We start from the raw sequence: 17,048 nt of genomic DNA on the forward strand, positions 1-17,048 counted from the left end.
ACTCAAGCTCAGGCTTATTATCCTTAATGGGACTCGCGCTCACTAATATCAATGAGACTCATTCAGGCTCAAGCTCAGGCTCACTCAAGCTCAGGCTTACTATCCTTAATGGGACTCGTGCTCACTAATATCAATGAGACTCATGCAGGCTCAAGCTCAGGCTTACTATCCTTAATGGGACTTGTGCTCACTAATATCAATGAGACTCATTCAGGCTCAAGCTCAGACTCACTCAAGCTCAGGCTTATTATCCTTAATGGGACTCGCGCTCACTAATATCAATGAGACTCATTCAGGCTCAAGCTCAGACTCACTCAAGCTCAGGCTTATTATCCTTAATGGGACTCGCGCTCACTAATATCAATGAGACTCATTCAGGCTCAAGCTCAGACTCACTCAAGCTCAGGCTTACTATCCTTAATGGGACTCGCGCTCACTAATATCAATGAGACTCATTCAGGCTCAAGCTCAGGCACACTCAAGCTCAGGCTTATTATCCTTACTGAGACTCGTGCTCACTAATATCAATGAGACTCATGCAGGCTCAAGCTCAGGCTTACTATCCTTAATGGGACTTGTGCTCACTAATATCAATGAGACTCATTCAGGCTCAAGCTCAGACTCACTCAAGCTCAGGCTTATTATCCTTAATGGGACTCGCGCTCACTAATATCAATGAGACTCATTCAGGCTCAAGCTCAGACTCACTCAAGCTCAGGCTTATTATCCTTAATGGGACTCGCGCTCACTAATATCAATGAGACTCATTCAGGCTCAAGCTCAGACTCACTCAAGCTCAGGCTTACTATCCTTAATGGGACTCGCGCTCACTAATATCAATGAGACTCATTCAGGCTCAAGCTCAGGCACACTCAAGCTCAGGCTTATTATCCTTACTGAGACTCGTGCTCACTAATATCAATGAGACTCATGCAGGCTCAAGCTCAGGCTTACTATCCTTAATGGGACTTGTGCTCACTAATATCAATGAGACTCATTCAGGCTCAAGCTCAGACTCACTCAAGCTCAGACTTACTATCCTTAATGGGACTCGCGCTCACTAATATCAATGAGACTCATTCAGGCTCAAGCTCAGGCTCACTCAAGCTCAGGCTTACTATCCTTAATGGGACTCGTGCTCACTAATATCAATGAGACTCATGCAGGCTCAAGCTCAGGCTTACTATCCTTAATGGGACTTGTGCTCACTAATATCAATGAGACTCATTCAGGCTCAAGCTCAGACTCACTCAAGCTCAGGCTTATTATCCTTAATGGGACTCGCGCTCACTAATATCAATGAGACTCATTCAGGCTCAAGCTCAGACTCACTCAAGCTCAGGCTTATTATCCTTAATGGGACTCGCGCTCACTAATATCAATGAGACTCATTCAGGCTCAAGCTCAGACTCACTCAAGCTCAGGCTTACTATCCTTAATGGGACTCGCGCTCACTAATATCAATGAGACTCATTCAGGCTCAAGCTCAGGCACACTCAAGCTCAGGCTTATTATCCTTACTGAGACTCGTGCTCACTAATATCAATGAGACTCATGCAGGCTCAAGCTCAGGCTTACTATCCTTAATGGGACTTGTGCTCACTAATATCAATGAGACTCATTCAGGCTCAAGCTCAGACTCACTCAAGCTCAGGCTTATTATCCTTAATGGGACTCGCGCTCACTAATATCAATGAGACTCATTCAGGCTCAAGCTCAGACTCACTCAAGCTCAGGCTTATTATCCTTAATGGGACTCGCGCTCACTAATATCAATGAGACTCATTCAGGCTCAAGCTCAGACTCACTCAAGCTCAGACTTACTATCCTTAATGGGACTCGCGCTCACTAATATCAATGAGACTCATTCAGGCTCAAGCTCAGGCTCACTCAAGCTCAGGCTTACTATCCTTAATGGGACTCGTGCTCACTAATATCAATGAGACTCATGCAGGCTCAAGCTCAGGCTTACTATCCTTAATGGGACTTGTGCTCACTAATATCAATGAGACTCATTCAGGCTCAAGCTCAGACTCACTCAAGCTCAGGCTTATTATCCTTAATGGGACTCGCGCTCACTAATATCAATGAGACTCATTCAGGCTCAAGCTCAGACTCACTCAAGCTCAGGCTTATTATCCTTAATGGGACTCGCGCTCACTAATATCAATGAGACTCATTCAGGCTCAAGCTCAGACTCACTTAAGCTCAGGCTTACTATCCTTAATGGGACTTGTGCTCACTAATATCAATGAGACTCATTCAGGCTCAAGCTCAGGCTTACTATTCTTAATGGGACTCGTGCTCACTAATATCAATGAGACTCATTGAGGCTCAAGCTCAGACTCACTCAAGCTCAGGCTTACTATCCTTAATGGGACTCGTGCTCACTAATATCAATGAGCCTTATTGAGGCTCAAGCTCAGACTCACTCAAGCTCAGGCTTACTATCCTTAATGGAACTCGCGCTCACTAACCACAATGATGCTTGCGCTAGCTTAGGATCGAAATCACTCGAGCTTAGGCTCATTATCTTCAATGTGACTCGCGCTCACTAATATCAATAAGGCTCACGCTAGCTCAGGCTCGGACTCATTTGAACTTAGATTTACTAGCATCATTGGAACTCGCACTCACTAATCTCAATTAGGCTAACTCTAGCTCAGGCAAGAAATCAAATTACTTGATCCTAGGCTTACTTTCCTCAATAGAACTCGCCCTCAGTAACTTCAATGAGGCTCATGCCAGCTCAGGCTCGGACTCATTTGAACTCAGGCTTACTACCTTCAATGGTACTCGCGCTCATTAATATCAGTGAGGCTCACGCTAGCCCAGGTTTACTATTCTCATTGGGACTCACGCTCAGTAATCTCAATGATACTCGCATTGGCTCGGGCTTCGTATCCTTGACAAGGCTCACGCTCATTAATCTCAACGAGGCCCACGATGTCTCAGTGATCACAATCCTCAAAATTATTCGCACTCAAGAACCTCAATGAGTCTCTCGCTTGCACAGACTCACACCTGATCCAGCTTGGGCTCGCTATCCTTAACGAGGTTTGCGCTAGCTCCATGTTAACATCTCAATGCTGTCATTTTTGTGAGTTAGTAGTCATTAACGAAAAACAAATGTGTTTTTTAAGAACACTATTTTTCTACGGAATGAGAAAAACGAAAAAGGCTGTGGGCACTTGCAGAGTAATTTTTGTTGGACAGGAATTGTGCAGTCTACAGGAACTGTTTGTTTTAAATATCACGGATTACACAAAAGCCATCAGTGCACTGCTCTGTTGATCTCTAAACTCTTGATAGATAAAGCCATGGTATACAAAAGCAGAACAGAAGAAAAAAATGACGGAGGGTGCATGACAGGTGGTCTATCTTGTTTACACACGTCCCCTAGACAATGCATCTAGAATAGTCTTAATGTAGCATAGCCAATAATTTATAGTAATGTGGACTAGCATTAACATTACAATTGGCTTGTCTCTAACGATAGTAAACTACTGTTTTATGTAAATTAGAAGTAAAAATTTTAATTCGGATTCAATATTAGAATGTGTTTATAATAAACTATCTACAGTTACTGCTCGCCTACTACTACTGTTTATATTATTATTATTATTATTATTATTATTATTATTATTATTATTATTATTATTATTATTATTATTATTATTATTATTATTTGCCGCATGCCCCGTCTCTGTCTTATGACTGAATTAAATTTCTTGTTCTATACTTCCCGGTTCTTCAATATATTTCTTGTCTCTTCTCCTCCTCAAGTTTTCCTCCTATCTGATGAAATATTTAGCGAAAGTACTCATTGCCTAGATTTTTTTTAAGAAAGTGTAATTTTGTTTTCACGTGTTTCTAGTAAGTAATTTAAGTGATGTTGAATCGAATTAGAATTTCATTAGAATTATATTTCTATTAAATGTTACAATTTTATACTTGCTTTGACTATTGTTTGTTACACTCCTCCGTCATCCCTCTGTCTTGAATCGAATTAGAATTTCATTAGAATTATATTTCTATTAAATGTTACTTGTACTTGCTTCGACTATTGTTTGTTACACTCCTCCGTCATCCCTTTGTCTTTCTCTGTTAATAGATCTGTATATAACCTTTAATGAAATAAAACTCTATATTGTATGTTAGTGCTAAACTTAAGTGTACTTATCAATATTAATTATCTATGTATTAACATGAACAATGTTTGTTTCAATATGTAGTTTTGTTTTTTCTCCGATATTTCAAATGCACTGTTCGGGCGTTTTTCATCACAGCCACAAGTCTTGAGTCGTTATTTAATGTACAGTCTCCACATTGTTTTTCTGTTTCAAAAATGGCACAATAGAAAGGTATTACACAGTATATTTATCTATGCCAGTAGTTTTGTACCTATCCCAATAGGTAAGTTAACCACATAATTAACAATTTATGTTTGTAATTTTTTTTATAAACTAATGCACTAGCTATTATATAAACGTTTCTTTCTTTCTTTCTTTCTGTATATATATAGGAATCCTTGTTTCTTAAAAGGAATCCATCCATCCACTAGATAGTTGCTTGAGTGCATAAAAGATATCACTTCTAAGAAACAAGGATTCCTAAAGAAACAAACAAACAGAAATGTTTTTGTAATAGCTAGTGCACTAGTTAAAAAAAAAAAATACAAACATAAATTGTTAATTATGTGTTTAAGTTAACTAACCTACTGGGACAGTTAGACAAAATTGCTAGTACTAGCTAAACCTGCGCTCTTTACACAGCGCATCATTCACATATGAGCATGAATCTCCCTGTCCCCTTTACAGACACAAGTGGTAGATATCTTAATAAAATTGGCAAGGGGTATCATAAAGGGTAGATTTTTTCGATTTTTTTTCAATATCTGGCACCGTTTGCAAGATTTGAGCCTATTTCTGGTTGGAGTTCCTAATTCATGTATGATCAATGTTTTCTTTCTTCTTGCATGCGGCATGTAATAAGTAAATACATTACACACACAATTAATTATAATGTCAGTGATATATATGTTGTACATTGGTCAAAACACTCCAAACAACAAAGATTCGTCTTAGACTGGGGAAATGATTATCTTTCGTTTTTCCATACCATTTGCCCAAGAAACAAATGCCTGAGAGAGGGGTTGTATAACCCCTGTACACAACTATGTGGTGTTGGAATGTATAACTCCAGGATATGATGCTTTATTTTTTTTAAATTTCAACAGTTCCAGTGTACCGCTAAAATGTAATACAGAAATAACGCCTTTTTTTAAAATATTCAATTAGAACTAGAAAATCTACACAAAATTTGGAATCGACCCGTGTAAAGGCATGTTTCTAGCAGTTGTGGTTTTCGAGATCTCATTGTCGAAAGGATTGAAGACAAACATATAAACCTAGTATTTTAATATATAGATAGATAAATATACTGTTTCTATGTATATTATATCACTGCGTATTGCGAACGGTGATTATATTTAGAAAGAAAATTCGGAGTTAATCCTTAGCAAGAGCGTAATTACAAAAATTTAAGTCCAAATAGCTATTTTGTAGTTTGAGCTGTCTCTTTCGAACTTTCGCATTTCCACTAACATCGTGGGGTTCATATATCACTGTATATTTCGAGCGGTGATTATGTTCAGACTATATACTGTGTAATGCTTTTTTGTTATGCTACTGTTATGCTACATAAACATATTGGAAAGATCATTATTCAGGTTAGTAGATAATTAATATTACAACGTGTTTCATACACTCTATTAAGCTTAATCCAAGCTTAATATACATTACAATAAAGTACGGCTTAAGTTTTCTGTACTGCGTAGCAGATAACTTATTTGACTAAATTTCTTATAATTGAACGTTTGGTATTAATATTTAAGTTTTTTAAATCCATATTTTAATGCACTCTCAATATTTTTTTTTGTTTCAGATTTTAGATCTGGGTATTATTTTACACCCTGGATCCTATTTACGTGAATTTTGGAACATTATGGATGCTGTTGTTGTAGTGTGTGCTGCAGTCTCTTTTACATTTGATATGATGTAAGTAAAAACAGTAAAATAAGATCGTCTTGCTTTTTGAATGATTCTAGTTCTTTTACTATAAGATATTCTTTGGCATATATAAATTCAGACAATTATATAATTTTTGACATTTATAATATGAAATAAATAAAACCTATACAATTTCAATAAATTCATTAGTAAGCTATAATGAAATTAGTTTCTGTGGCTATACAAAGAAAAGAAAAAAACAGATGTTAAGAAGAAGTTAATAATGACGAAAAAAAATTGTGAAGTGTAGAGAGTAGGAAAGAACTGTGAAACTTCCAGAAATCCACAAACACAGTGTTATCTATCACAAAGCTCAAATCATTTTAAACTCGAACCAGAATCTTTCATACCAAAGATGACCATTCTACTACTGACCCACACTGGCCTTTATTGGAAATCTTTTTCATACTCGTTTGTTGCCTTCAGGAACAAAGAATTTGAAAACATAAGATGTTGGTAGAATAAAATAATTTTTTTAAGTAATTATAAGTTCCAGAACATATAAAGTCAATTGATGTAGCTTCATTTTGCCTGAAGATAATTATAGTTATCAACAGAGCGTTACGTGAGGTGTTTAAAGATTCTGTTTTCTCCTCTCACTGGGCTTTTACGGCACTGCTGCCTATGTCGCTGGAGGGGGGGGGGGGAAGTAAAACAACCATTTGCCCTCCCCTATATCCAGCTATGACTATCAAGAACATTCACGAATCAATGTTTTTTTTTAAAAGTATTTTCTCATATTTTTTAAACTTTATTTATTTATTAATTTTATCAGTTTTAGCAAAGTATTTTCTTGTGAATAATCATGCTGGTACATTTGAATTTGTTTTAGTTTCTCTTCAAACTATATGCCTTTTAGGATAATGAACAATCTACTACATCGGGATCGAATCTCGAATATCACATCAGAAGGGAACAGGTTAACCATTCAGCAATGCTGAATCTATTAAATATATAAATATAAGCTAAAATAAGTAGATAAAAGAAGCATTTGTAAATGGTTTCTTATTGAAAACATTTACATAAGCTTATTTTCCTTGTATTGTTTGACGGTAATTTTTTTTTTTTTTTTTTTCGAAATTAAACTATTCGTTGTACTTTTGGATTCTTTAACAATGAAATTTGTAGACAATTGTGTTACTCAGCCCATTTCCTATTCTTTGTTTCCAAGAGGTTTGAAGTATTAGTTTATCGCAAAGGAATGCATATTATAAGTTCTATATAATGGTTTAATAAAAGACAACAAAGTCTTCTGTTTAGTTTTATCAACAAATAGTGATGAGATATTAAAACATTTATTGTTGGAGATAAATCAAACCTGCACTATATAGGTCATTTTTTTTTTCTTCTTATGATATATAGCACGGATCCCTGGAACCCGTAAGTCAAATAAAAGAAAATGTGCTTCGAAACAAAAAAAAATGCAAAGCTAAATTATGTAGTAAGCGCACAGTAAATCTATAGATAAAGACACTTTCGTATAGAATAATACGTACAAAGTATGGTATATAAGCATAGGTATTGTTAAAAAAAAAAAAAATATCCATACACGAATCACGTTTAGATTGCTACACACGTAAACAAACACGTAAGTAAGAAATAGCAGAAGTGATCGTCTTTATTATCCACGTATCAACGCAACAAGTTTAATTGTAGCAATTATGTTGTCTTTCGTAACTAAACACATTTAGGTAAGATATAATTGTAGATTAAAACTCTGTCGCAACATATAGGTTGAGTACTTTGACCTACAAGTTTAAAAAATAAAAAAAAAAATAAAAAAAATAAAAAAAGAGAAAAAAAAGAAAAAAACGGAAATTTAAAGTATTCATTTCAGATAAAAGAACAATGTAATTTTTTTAAAATTTAAACAATTAAATTGATATTTAGCGCACTTACCATAGCAACATGATATAAGATGTAACGCTTTTAATTTTCCAGCGTACATTTCCTTCACTTACTTTCTGGCTTTCTGTAATGAGTTATTACTTCCATCCTTGGAGTTCAACTCTGAGGATACATGGTGTATTCTTTTCGAAATATTAGAAATGAAATAAAGCAAATTATGAATGGAAAGTTAATAGCTTTATATTTTACATCATAGGTAAATATTTTTAAAGAGTTTTATTTCTTGAATTAACAATAAATTTGAAAGATTCTCTTAGTTAACCAGAATCAATATCAATATTAACAAGAAATTTGAAATATTGTCTTAGTTACCCAAAATCATTATTAATATTAACACGATATTTGAAATATTCTCTTAGTTACGCAAAATCATTATCAATATTAACAAGAAATTTGAAATATTTGTTAGTTACACAGTATCAACCTATATGTTATAGTATTAATATTGTATTTCTAGTACTGTGTTGTAGATTACACCTTAGCGGTAATATTTGTATACTGTCAATTTTCACAGTATTATGAGAAATTCAATTTGTGTATTACTTATATTTTTAGTTGTGGTAAATTGTAGTATTTATAAATACATACAGGCTGGTGTAAAAATCAATTTACCTAAACAGTCATATTCATATATCTTTGGTAAATTGACTTATACGCCACCGCGCATATAATATCAAAGAATTGTTTGCATTTTGTTGCAACTTTTTTTTTTCAAAATAACTTAAAATTAAAATTTGGAGAATAGAGCTTTCTAGAACTTAGAAGTTATTTTCAAACAAAGTTGTGAAAATGTTAGACATATTACTTTTCACGCGAAAACATAAAATAATCGTGAAATATTTCTTACCTAAAACTTGTCGAAGAAATTTTTGTCTGTACCTTTGATATTATTATTATTATTATTATTATTATTATTATTATTATTATTATTATTATTATTATTATTTCAGCTTTTAGGATTCTATTCTTCAAATTGTAACAATTACCTCCATTTTAAAAGTTATTATTTCTTCTAAGACATCTGTCCTTTGCACAGAATTAGAGCAGCAAATGATCCGCTTTTTCATGGAGTTCAAGTATTTTTATTGATACAGATAAATCAAAGAATATTTTTCAAAATATATTACAATAGAGATATACATATTTAATATATATCAGGATATGACGTAACTAATTTGTTGTTAGATATTTTTACTACTGTCTCCAAATATTGCTAGGAATTTTGTTGAAATATTGTAATAACTCTCACATAAAATATATTTTCAAATTTGAAGTAAACAATCTATATCATCATGACAAAACGACTGAACCGTTTCAAACATAATTCATACTTGTCTTGAAGTTGTTTTTACTGAATCATGTCACTTCGATTGAAATGCTGATCCTAAGGACCATGCGCACCGATTACGTGGGTGCTCCGGGGCTCCAGCACCCACACAATTAATCTTGTGGGTGCGGCACACCCACAAGATTTTTAGTTTGAACCCGGATTTGAACCTGTTTCACTTACGTTTAAGTCAGCCGTGTTACCGACTGAGCTAGGGCAGCCCCAACTTATCCTTATAGTACCGGTATATTTTACTTTATCACAGCACAGCCCTTTATGACAGTGTTCATAAAAAGATTTTTTAACTAAAAATAAATCCATCAAATATCGAGACTTCCCTGAAAACATATAGGCTAACACATCTCGCCATTGATATGTTCCCACATTGATAAATTTTGAAAAGTCAGCGCCGTTGCTAAGGACGAAGAGATTCAAAATTTGTGACAAAAAAGGTGTATCTCACGAGCTCCTCAAGTCAGAAACATGAATATGGGTATACAAAACTCCTCATTAAAAACAAAGTTCAAAAATTGCGCATCTAAAAGAAGCAACCTATATAAATGAAAATTAAATTGGCGTTATCAGTTACATCATTACTGAAAAACAGCTTAACCGTTTGAAATACATTTTTGAACATAATTTGTACTTGGTTCCCATCATATCGCTTTGATTAAATTGCTTATCCTAAGGTGACGAAGAGGACACTTTAGAAACATGAAGCTCGGTTTACAAGCACCTTATTAAAAATAAATGGACAAATGTCCGAGCATTTTAGAATATTCCGCTTCGAAAAGGGAAAGAGGTTATCTACATAAATATAAATGAAATCCACGTTTCTGTTATATCATCACGAAAAAAACGGCCGAAATGCTTAAAATGAATTTCTGAACAAAGTTAGTCCTTGGCTCGAACTAGACGTTTACTATGTCATTTTCATTAACATGCGTATCCAAGGCAAAGAAGAGTTTCAAAATTTATGCCACAAATGGAGTATCTCACAAACCCCACAAGTTAGGAACATGAAAGTCGGTAGATGGACTTGTCATTAAAAATATTATGAACACGTGCCACAGCATTTAAAAAACAAGAAAAAATAAGCTTCTAAAGTGGGGAAAGGTCAAGATAAAATAAAAATGAAATTGACTTTGTCTATTGCATCATCACCAGAAAACTGCTAAATTATTTGAAATTAATTTTTGAACATAATTAGCACTTACTTACAGATGGGTTTCCATAAATTCATTTTGATTGAAGTGTGTATATTACAGAGAGGTGAGGGATTAAAAATCTATATCAAAAGTAAAGTATCTCTCGAGCCCTTCAAGTTAGGAATATGAAAGACGATATATAAAGCCCTCATTCAAAATAAGTGTATGTGTCCCAGCGTTTTGCAAAATATTGCTTATAAGGGGAGAGTGCAATTCATATAAATAAAAATGTTGTCTGTTACATAATCACGTATAAATTTCTTTATTGTAATATTTTGTAGAAAATATTTTTTTATTGTAAAAAGTAACTAGTTTGGTTCCATGTTTAAAGCGGACATTTTTCTGATGTCATTTTCTTCGAAGGAATACTAACTAGTCCTTAAGTAAAATGTCGCCAAGTTTACTTGTCTTATTACTCCAATGTTTCAATATACAATCGTAGTAATTCTTTTTATTTGTCCTATCTTTTTAACAGGGGCAGTTCAGCTGGTCAAAATCTGAGCACGATCAAATCTTTACGGGTGCTAAGAGTGCTTCGACCACTCAAAACCATAAAGCGTGTACCCAAATTAAAGGCAGTGTTTGACTGTGTGGTGAACTCACTAAAAAACGTTATTAATATTCTAATTGTTTATATACTGTTTCAATTTATCTTTGCTGTAATTGCTGTGCAGTTGTTCAATGGCAAATTTTTCTACTGTACCGATGAGAGCAAGGACAGCAAAGAAACTTGCCAGTAAGTGATCGTTATCAGTGATACAATGTTTTATGTTGTTAACTTTTTTTTATTATTTTTATGATGTGTGTTTATTAAGGTGCATTTCAACATATATATCTCTCAAAAAGAAAAAAGATTATATCTGATAGGATTTTAAAAATGTGTTTTTGGAGTGTTTAAAATCGTCAATATAGTTGTTTTTCGAGTGTTTTTAGTTTGTGATCAAAGTGATAGTGATATCTGATAAATTACCATCACACACAAAAGCCCAACGGAAACTGTAAGTATATTATTCCTTTCTATAATATTCTTTTCAATGGAAATTAGAATGAACTGACAGCATTGTCAAACATGTTAATGAGTATCACACCTGCCGGATGATCACGTTTTTCAAAATGTTAGAACGTTAGGATTGTCTCAGTTAATTTTCTAGTTCATGCAAAAAGAAACTATTTACTGAATGAATTATTGTTGTTCAGGTGTTTTTCATCATCAAAAAACGTGACTTTAAATCTACCAAACTACAGAGATTGACAACTAACGTATCAATAATAAAAAGCAACTTTGTAAACGATGTTTAACAATCAATATCTAATTAAAATTAGAAAATTACGTGTAGAAGTTGTAGCATTACGCTGTTAAACATTTAAAAAAAATGAAAACCGTGATGTTATTAACGATAGTTAACCGGCCTATCCTTTTCCTAATTATGAATATGACATCAATTTTGACGTAGTGTCAACTTTACGGATTTTTTAAAAAGATATACTGGAGTATTATACATGATATGGATCTTTAACTTTTCTTTAAATGTGTCAAGTTGAACATAGAAAACTAACAGCAATCCGTTGTAGCTTGTAGGTTTTCTCCAGATTCGAAGAATGACAAACGCTATGCCGCCTGGTAAACAACGTTCTAATACAAACCGGCAAGTAGCGCAAGGCATGTGTGGAGTTAAAATCTTTCAAGAAATCAATGGGATTGCAAAATAAGCATTCTACGTTTCTTAAAACTTTATAACGACATCTCAGTTCGATTTACATATCTTAGAATATAACTCATATATATGATTATTGTTGCTTACTATGGCGATAATTCAATGATTACACAATATTTTTGATCATTGAATGAGCTATATTTCAAAATAATTAATAATTACTTCACAGCAATTCAATAGACTTCTATATTATATGGCGTCTTATTGAATTATATTTTGATAATCATAAATAAACAGGTACATGAGAACGGAACTGTTACCTTGGTAACCTCATTACTGTCCTAACGACGAATCAACAAATATTTGAATCTAGCGACAGAAATACAAATATTTACAAAACAAGATTATTCATGACTTCATTATAACATTTTTTCTTCTTCTAATTTGTAACTAGTGCCAGATGAAATAACATTTTTGACCTGAATATTAAATAAGATGAAAGAAGTAAATACACGTTATCGTTGTATAATGGCTCCCGAACTATGGGACTTCTTAAATTGTTCACAATTAAGGAAAGAATTCTGGGACCGTAATATAATTTACATAACATATATGTGGGTACCTTATTTTTCGAATTTCCCTCTTATATAACAAAAGTACAATTCATTAGGACAAAACATTATAATTTTATATTTCATTTCAATATCGTATTAATATATTTCACAATAATTCATTACATTTCATTTTAATCAAGTATTGAAGAGAAGGCAAATTCAAAATTTAATGAAGTCCCTAAATGAATTTTTTCCTTAATAATGGATTATAATTATTGTTGTTATAGCCAATTTAAGTTGAAATACAACATAACAGTGTTCCTCCGTTCGTGCACAGCTAATATAAAATTGGAAAACGTCATTTGTGTCATGAAACAGAATAAGAATCACAATAAATCAGAACAATTATTAAAGGAAAAGAAACAAACAATAATTAATATCACATAAAATCATACAATAAGAAAATTATTGTACTAAATTAACTAGAGGAATCAACATTATCTATATTGTAATGTCTTTGAGGTAGAGTCAATAGCGTTCCGGGTGTTTTCCCTTTACCAATTTTATTATAAAATCTAAATACAAATATCTTTGAATTTACAAAGAGCAATCTATTAGTGTCTTTCCTTATGAATGACTAAGATGAAGGAGAATGATGCCCCTTTTGCACGGTCCCCCTTTTGCTCATAGCAGCCTCCAGTAAATCTGCAGTGTTTTAGGCGAGTACTTGCAGGAAACCTCCTCAGCCCAAAGCAGCTTCGCGAGATTTAGTTGTGGTTAGGATCCCTAGTCCAAAGTAACCTCGGGTTTAGGTATAGGTGAACTCCTTAGTCCAAAGCGACCTCGGGAGCAGGTGTAGGTTATTTGATCAGTGGTGAAACTGATAGCTGTTTCCTCTTCAGTCTTCGCTTTTATAGATGGTCTCTTGGTGGCTCGTTCCTCCTCGGGCTCCATCGTCTTGGTTTCGTGTCTTCCTAGTTGTAGTTTCTCGCCTGCTTGTATTGTTTGTAAATAGTAGCACGTGTTGTGGTAACATGTGCTTGCGCTGAAGGTGATGATCCTTACAATATTGACTTTGGATGATAGTTCTTAGGGAACTAACCTTTTAACAACTTGCAACCATGCTTTTCGTATGGTGCGATGGGCACTATTTCTTTTATTCATCAATATTACGTAAACCTAAAAGTTTACCGGTTTTGACATCACACAATTTGAAAACCTTTGGGTTTATCTGCTCGATACATACATAAGGCCCGGTATATAGATCACAAAATTTGTAGATTAGCTTCAGTGATGCATCACTTTGTGAGCGTAACCGAACAAAAACGAGATCATTGATCTGTATTTTAGATTTTCCTACTTGATGATCTGCAATTGTCTGGTTACGTAGGTGGAATTTCTGTGTTCTACGAAGATGCACTATGCTGATAAGATGAGAATTATCGAGGTCGTCATTTTCACTAAGCTTGATACCAAAATGTTGTTCTATTGTTTCTATGATATTGGTTCCATTATGAATATTTGCTGGAATGATACCCAAAGTGTCGGAAAGAGAATAATTTAAGAAAAATGTGTAATTTTAGTCACATATTTGATCCAGTCAGAGTAATTATTTTTGCAACAATTTCGGAATAGCACACCAAGATGATGATGAATATTTTCTACTACTGAACTACTTAGGTGGAAATGGAGTAACAAAATGAACTCGAATGTTGGTATTGTTCACAGCACGGAAAGAAACTTTACTTCGAAACTGACCATCATTGTCGCAAAATATGTGCTCAATAAGACCTCAATGTGATATATAAACATTCAAAATTATGTGCATAATTGCTGAGGAAGATACGTTTCTTGAAGGATACGCTACTAAGTACCTTGTAAAAATATCCATAACTGTGTGAAGATAAATGTCACCAGTATGTGCTCATGGAAAAGATCCATATAGATCTACAGAAATAAAAGAATAAGATCTCTCAGGTATAACTGACAACATGGGTTTATATATAGCTTGATAGATATCTTTGATTTTTATACATTCTTCACAGTCGTTAACATACTTCTTGATTTGGGTCCTAAGTGACTTCAATAAAAGAATTTACTGATGAACGAGTGTACCATCAAATACCCAAAATGTCCAAAATCGTCATGATATGCCTTTAATATGCGAAGTACCAAATTCGGCAATATACATATTCTCTTCCTATCTTTGTACATGAAATCGTTGATCAAGTGTACATCATTCGACATCTGTTATCTATTAAATTCAAGTTACGAGGAAAATCACAATCCTTGGGACAAGATGTTAAGCGCGTTATGATTTTTGCATATTCCTCGTAATTTCGATGTAATTCCACGTAATTCTAAATATATTCTCGCCATTTCATCCTGGAGAACTTTGAATGCATTTATGAACAGAATTCGATGTTCGGCGTCCGGAAATAATCTCGATAATGTGTCTACAGGAACATTATGGATACCTTTAATGTATCGAATGTTGCACTTCGAAATCGAAAGACTGCAGTTCCAATGACCATCGCAGTAAACGACTGTTGTAACCATGAACTCTTTTAAGATGACGTAAAGAGTTATGGTCTGTCAAAACTACAAAATGGCGACCAATGATGTAGGAGGCAAACTTCTGAAATGCGAAACGTACAGCAAGTAGTTCAATTTCCGTGGTTGTGTATACCTTCTCTGAACTCTTCAATGTATGACTGACATAATATATTACTGCTGTTTCTTCTACAATAGGATTGCGTTGCCATAATGTTCCAGAAATTCCGGATAAGAACCCGTCACACTGGCCTACAAAGGACGATCAAAATCGGGAGGATTCAAATGAATGTTTTTAGTTATACAAGCTTTCAATCTGTGAAAGCTTCGTTTTGTGCGTCACCCCACTGCTAAGGAATTCCTTTCTGCACGGAGGCTTTGCAATTTCAGCTAACCAAGTTATTGATCTTCGGAACTAGTTGGACAAGTCTAAAACTTGGCGTGTTTCCTTTAAATTTGTTGCGGAATGTAAATCTTTTATAGTCTGGACCTGTGATTTACTAAAACACATCCCTTGTGAATTTATGTTATAACCAAGAAATTTAATAGAATTCTTCAAAAAAATTGATTTTTTCAAATTAATTTTTCCAGACGTTTCAGGACAATATCAAGATTTTTCAAATAATCTTCGGGTGTTTTTCACATAATTCAAATGTCATCTGCATAAGAAATGACATTAGAACGTAGGTCTCGTCCTAGTATCTGACTTAGGCAAGCAGCTAAAGCAGAACTCCCATTAATCAATCCAAAAACTACTCGGTTATATTCATACAATTGATCTTCGAATGAAAAAGCGATATAAGGCCTAGAACTTTCCTCTAATAATGTTTGGTTATACGCTGAGACAAGATCCAAATTTCTAAATGTTGTATTGCCCTGCAAAGGACTGAGGATCTCATCAACATAAGGGTACCTTACTTGTTGTAGCTGTATATGTTTGATTAGTTTTCTCAGGTCAAGAATAATTCTCAGTCGATTTCCATCCATTTTCAGTACGACATGAGTCGGATTTAGATGTATGCTTTGTGAGGGACGAATAACCCCATTCAGCAGCATCTCACTGATTTGTTTCCTTATTTCATCTCTAAATTTGTACGGTATAATATAACGTTTCGTTACAATTGGCTGTTCCGTATCTACATCAATTGTATACGTGAGTTTTTTGCAGCATCTCTGAATTTTTAAAACACCTTTGTATGTTTATGAAGAATATTCTTAAATTCTGATTAAATTTATTATGTTCATTACCCTATAGAACCAATAATTTCATTAACACAATCATCAAATGATCGATTTTTGTTATTTAGATTAGCACCTTTATCTTCTGATTTTATGATATCTATTTCATTATTATCGTAATTATTTACACTTAAAACATGTAAAACGCTATCTAAAAAAGGTTGATACTGACAAGCTAGGTTATCGGTAGCAGGTATTAGATGTAAAATTATTTTGTCCTTAAGGCTGCGGATAGAAAATGTTTTGTTCTCAAAATCCAATACTGCTCGTAAAGTGTGAGAAAATCCCAGTCCTATTAAAATATTTCCATTTAATCCATTTAGAACTAAATAGGTAGAGAAATCTCATAGTCTTGTAGTGAAATCTCCACTTGTGTTCTTCCCATAACCTCTTTTTTGTGCTTACCGGTGTACTCAACTAGAACCAAATTGCCTACCTTTCGCAGCCTAGGGTTAGAGATATTTTTAGTGAGGTCTGGCCAAAAGGAATAAGATATGGAAGATACAATGGCGCCAGTATCAATTAGAGCTTTA

The 17,048-nt window shown here is 34.0% G+C and overlaps 1 protein-coding gene across 15 annotated transcripts in view; it reads left to right on the forward strand.

The window, feature by feature from the left end:
- Positions 1-17,048, forward strand: part of cac (calcium voltage-gated channel subunit cacophony) — a 1,271,727-nt gene that overhangs the window by 1,043,267 nt on the left and 211,412 nt on the right. For all 15 annotated transcript variants that reach the window (XM_081764099.1, XM_081764105.1, XM_081764112.1 and 12 more), the window contains 2 exons: positions 5,947-6,059; positions 10,990-11,250. In XM_081764099.1, the coding sequence (XP_081620225.1) occupies positions 5,947-6,059; positions 10,990-11,250 (374 nt within the window). The remainder of the gene's footprint in view (positions 1-5,946; positions 6,060-10,989; positions 11,251-17,048) is intronic.

The sequence above is a fragment of the Thermobia domestica genome, chromosome 7 (genome assembly GCF_964235325.1).
Source record: "Thermobia domestica chromosome 7, izTheDome1.hap1.1, whole genome shotgun sequence".
NCBI classification, from domain to species: domain Eukaryota; kingdom Metazoa; phylum Arthropoda; class Insecta; order Zygentoma; family Lepismatidae; genus Thermobia; species Thermobia domestica.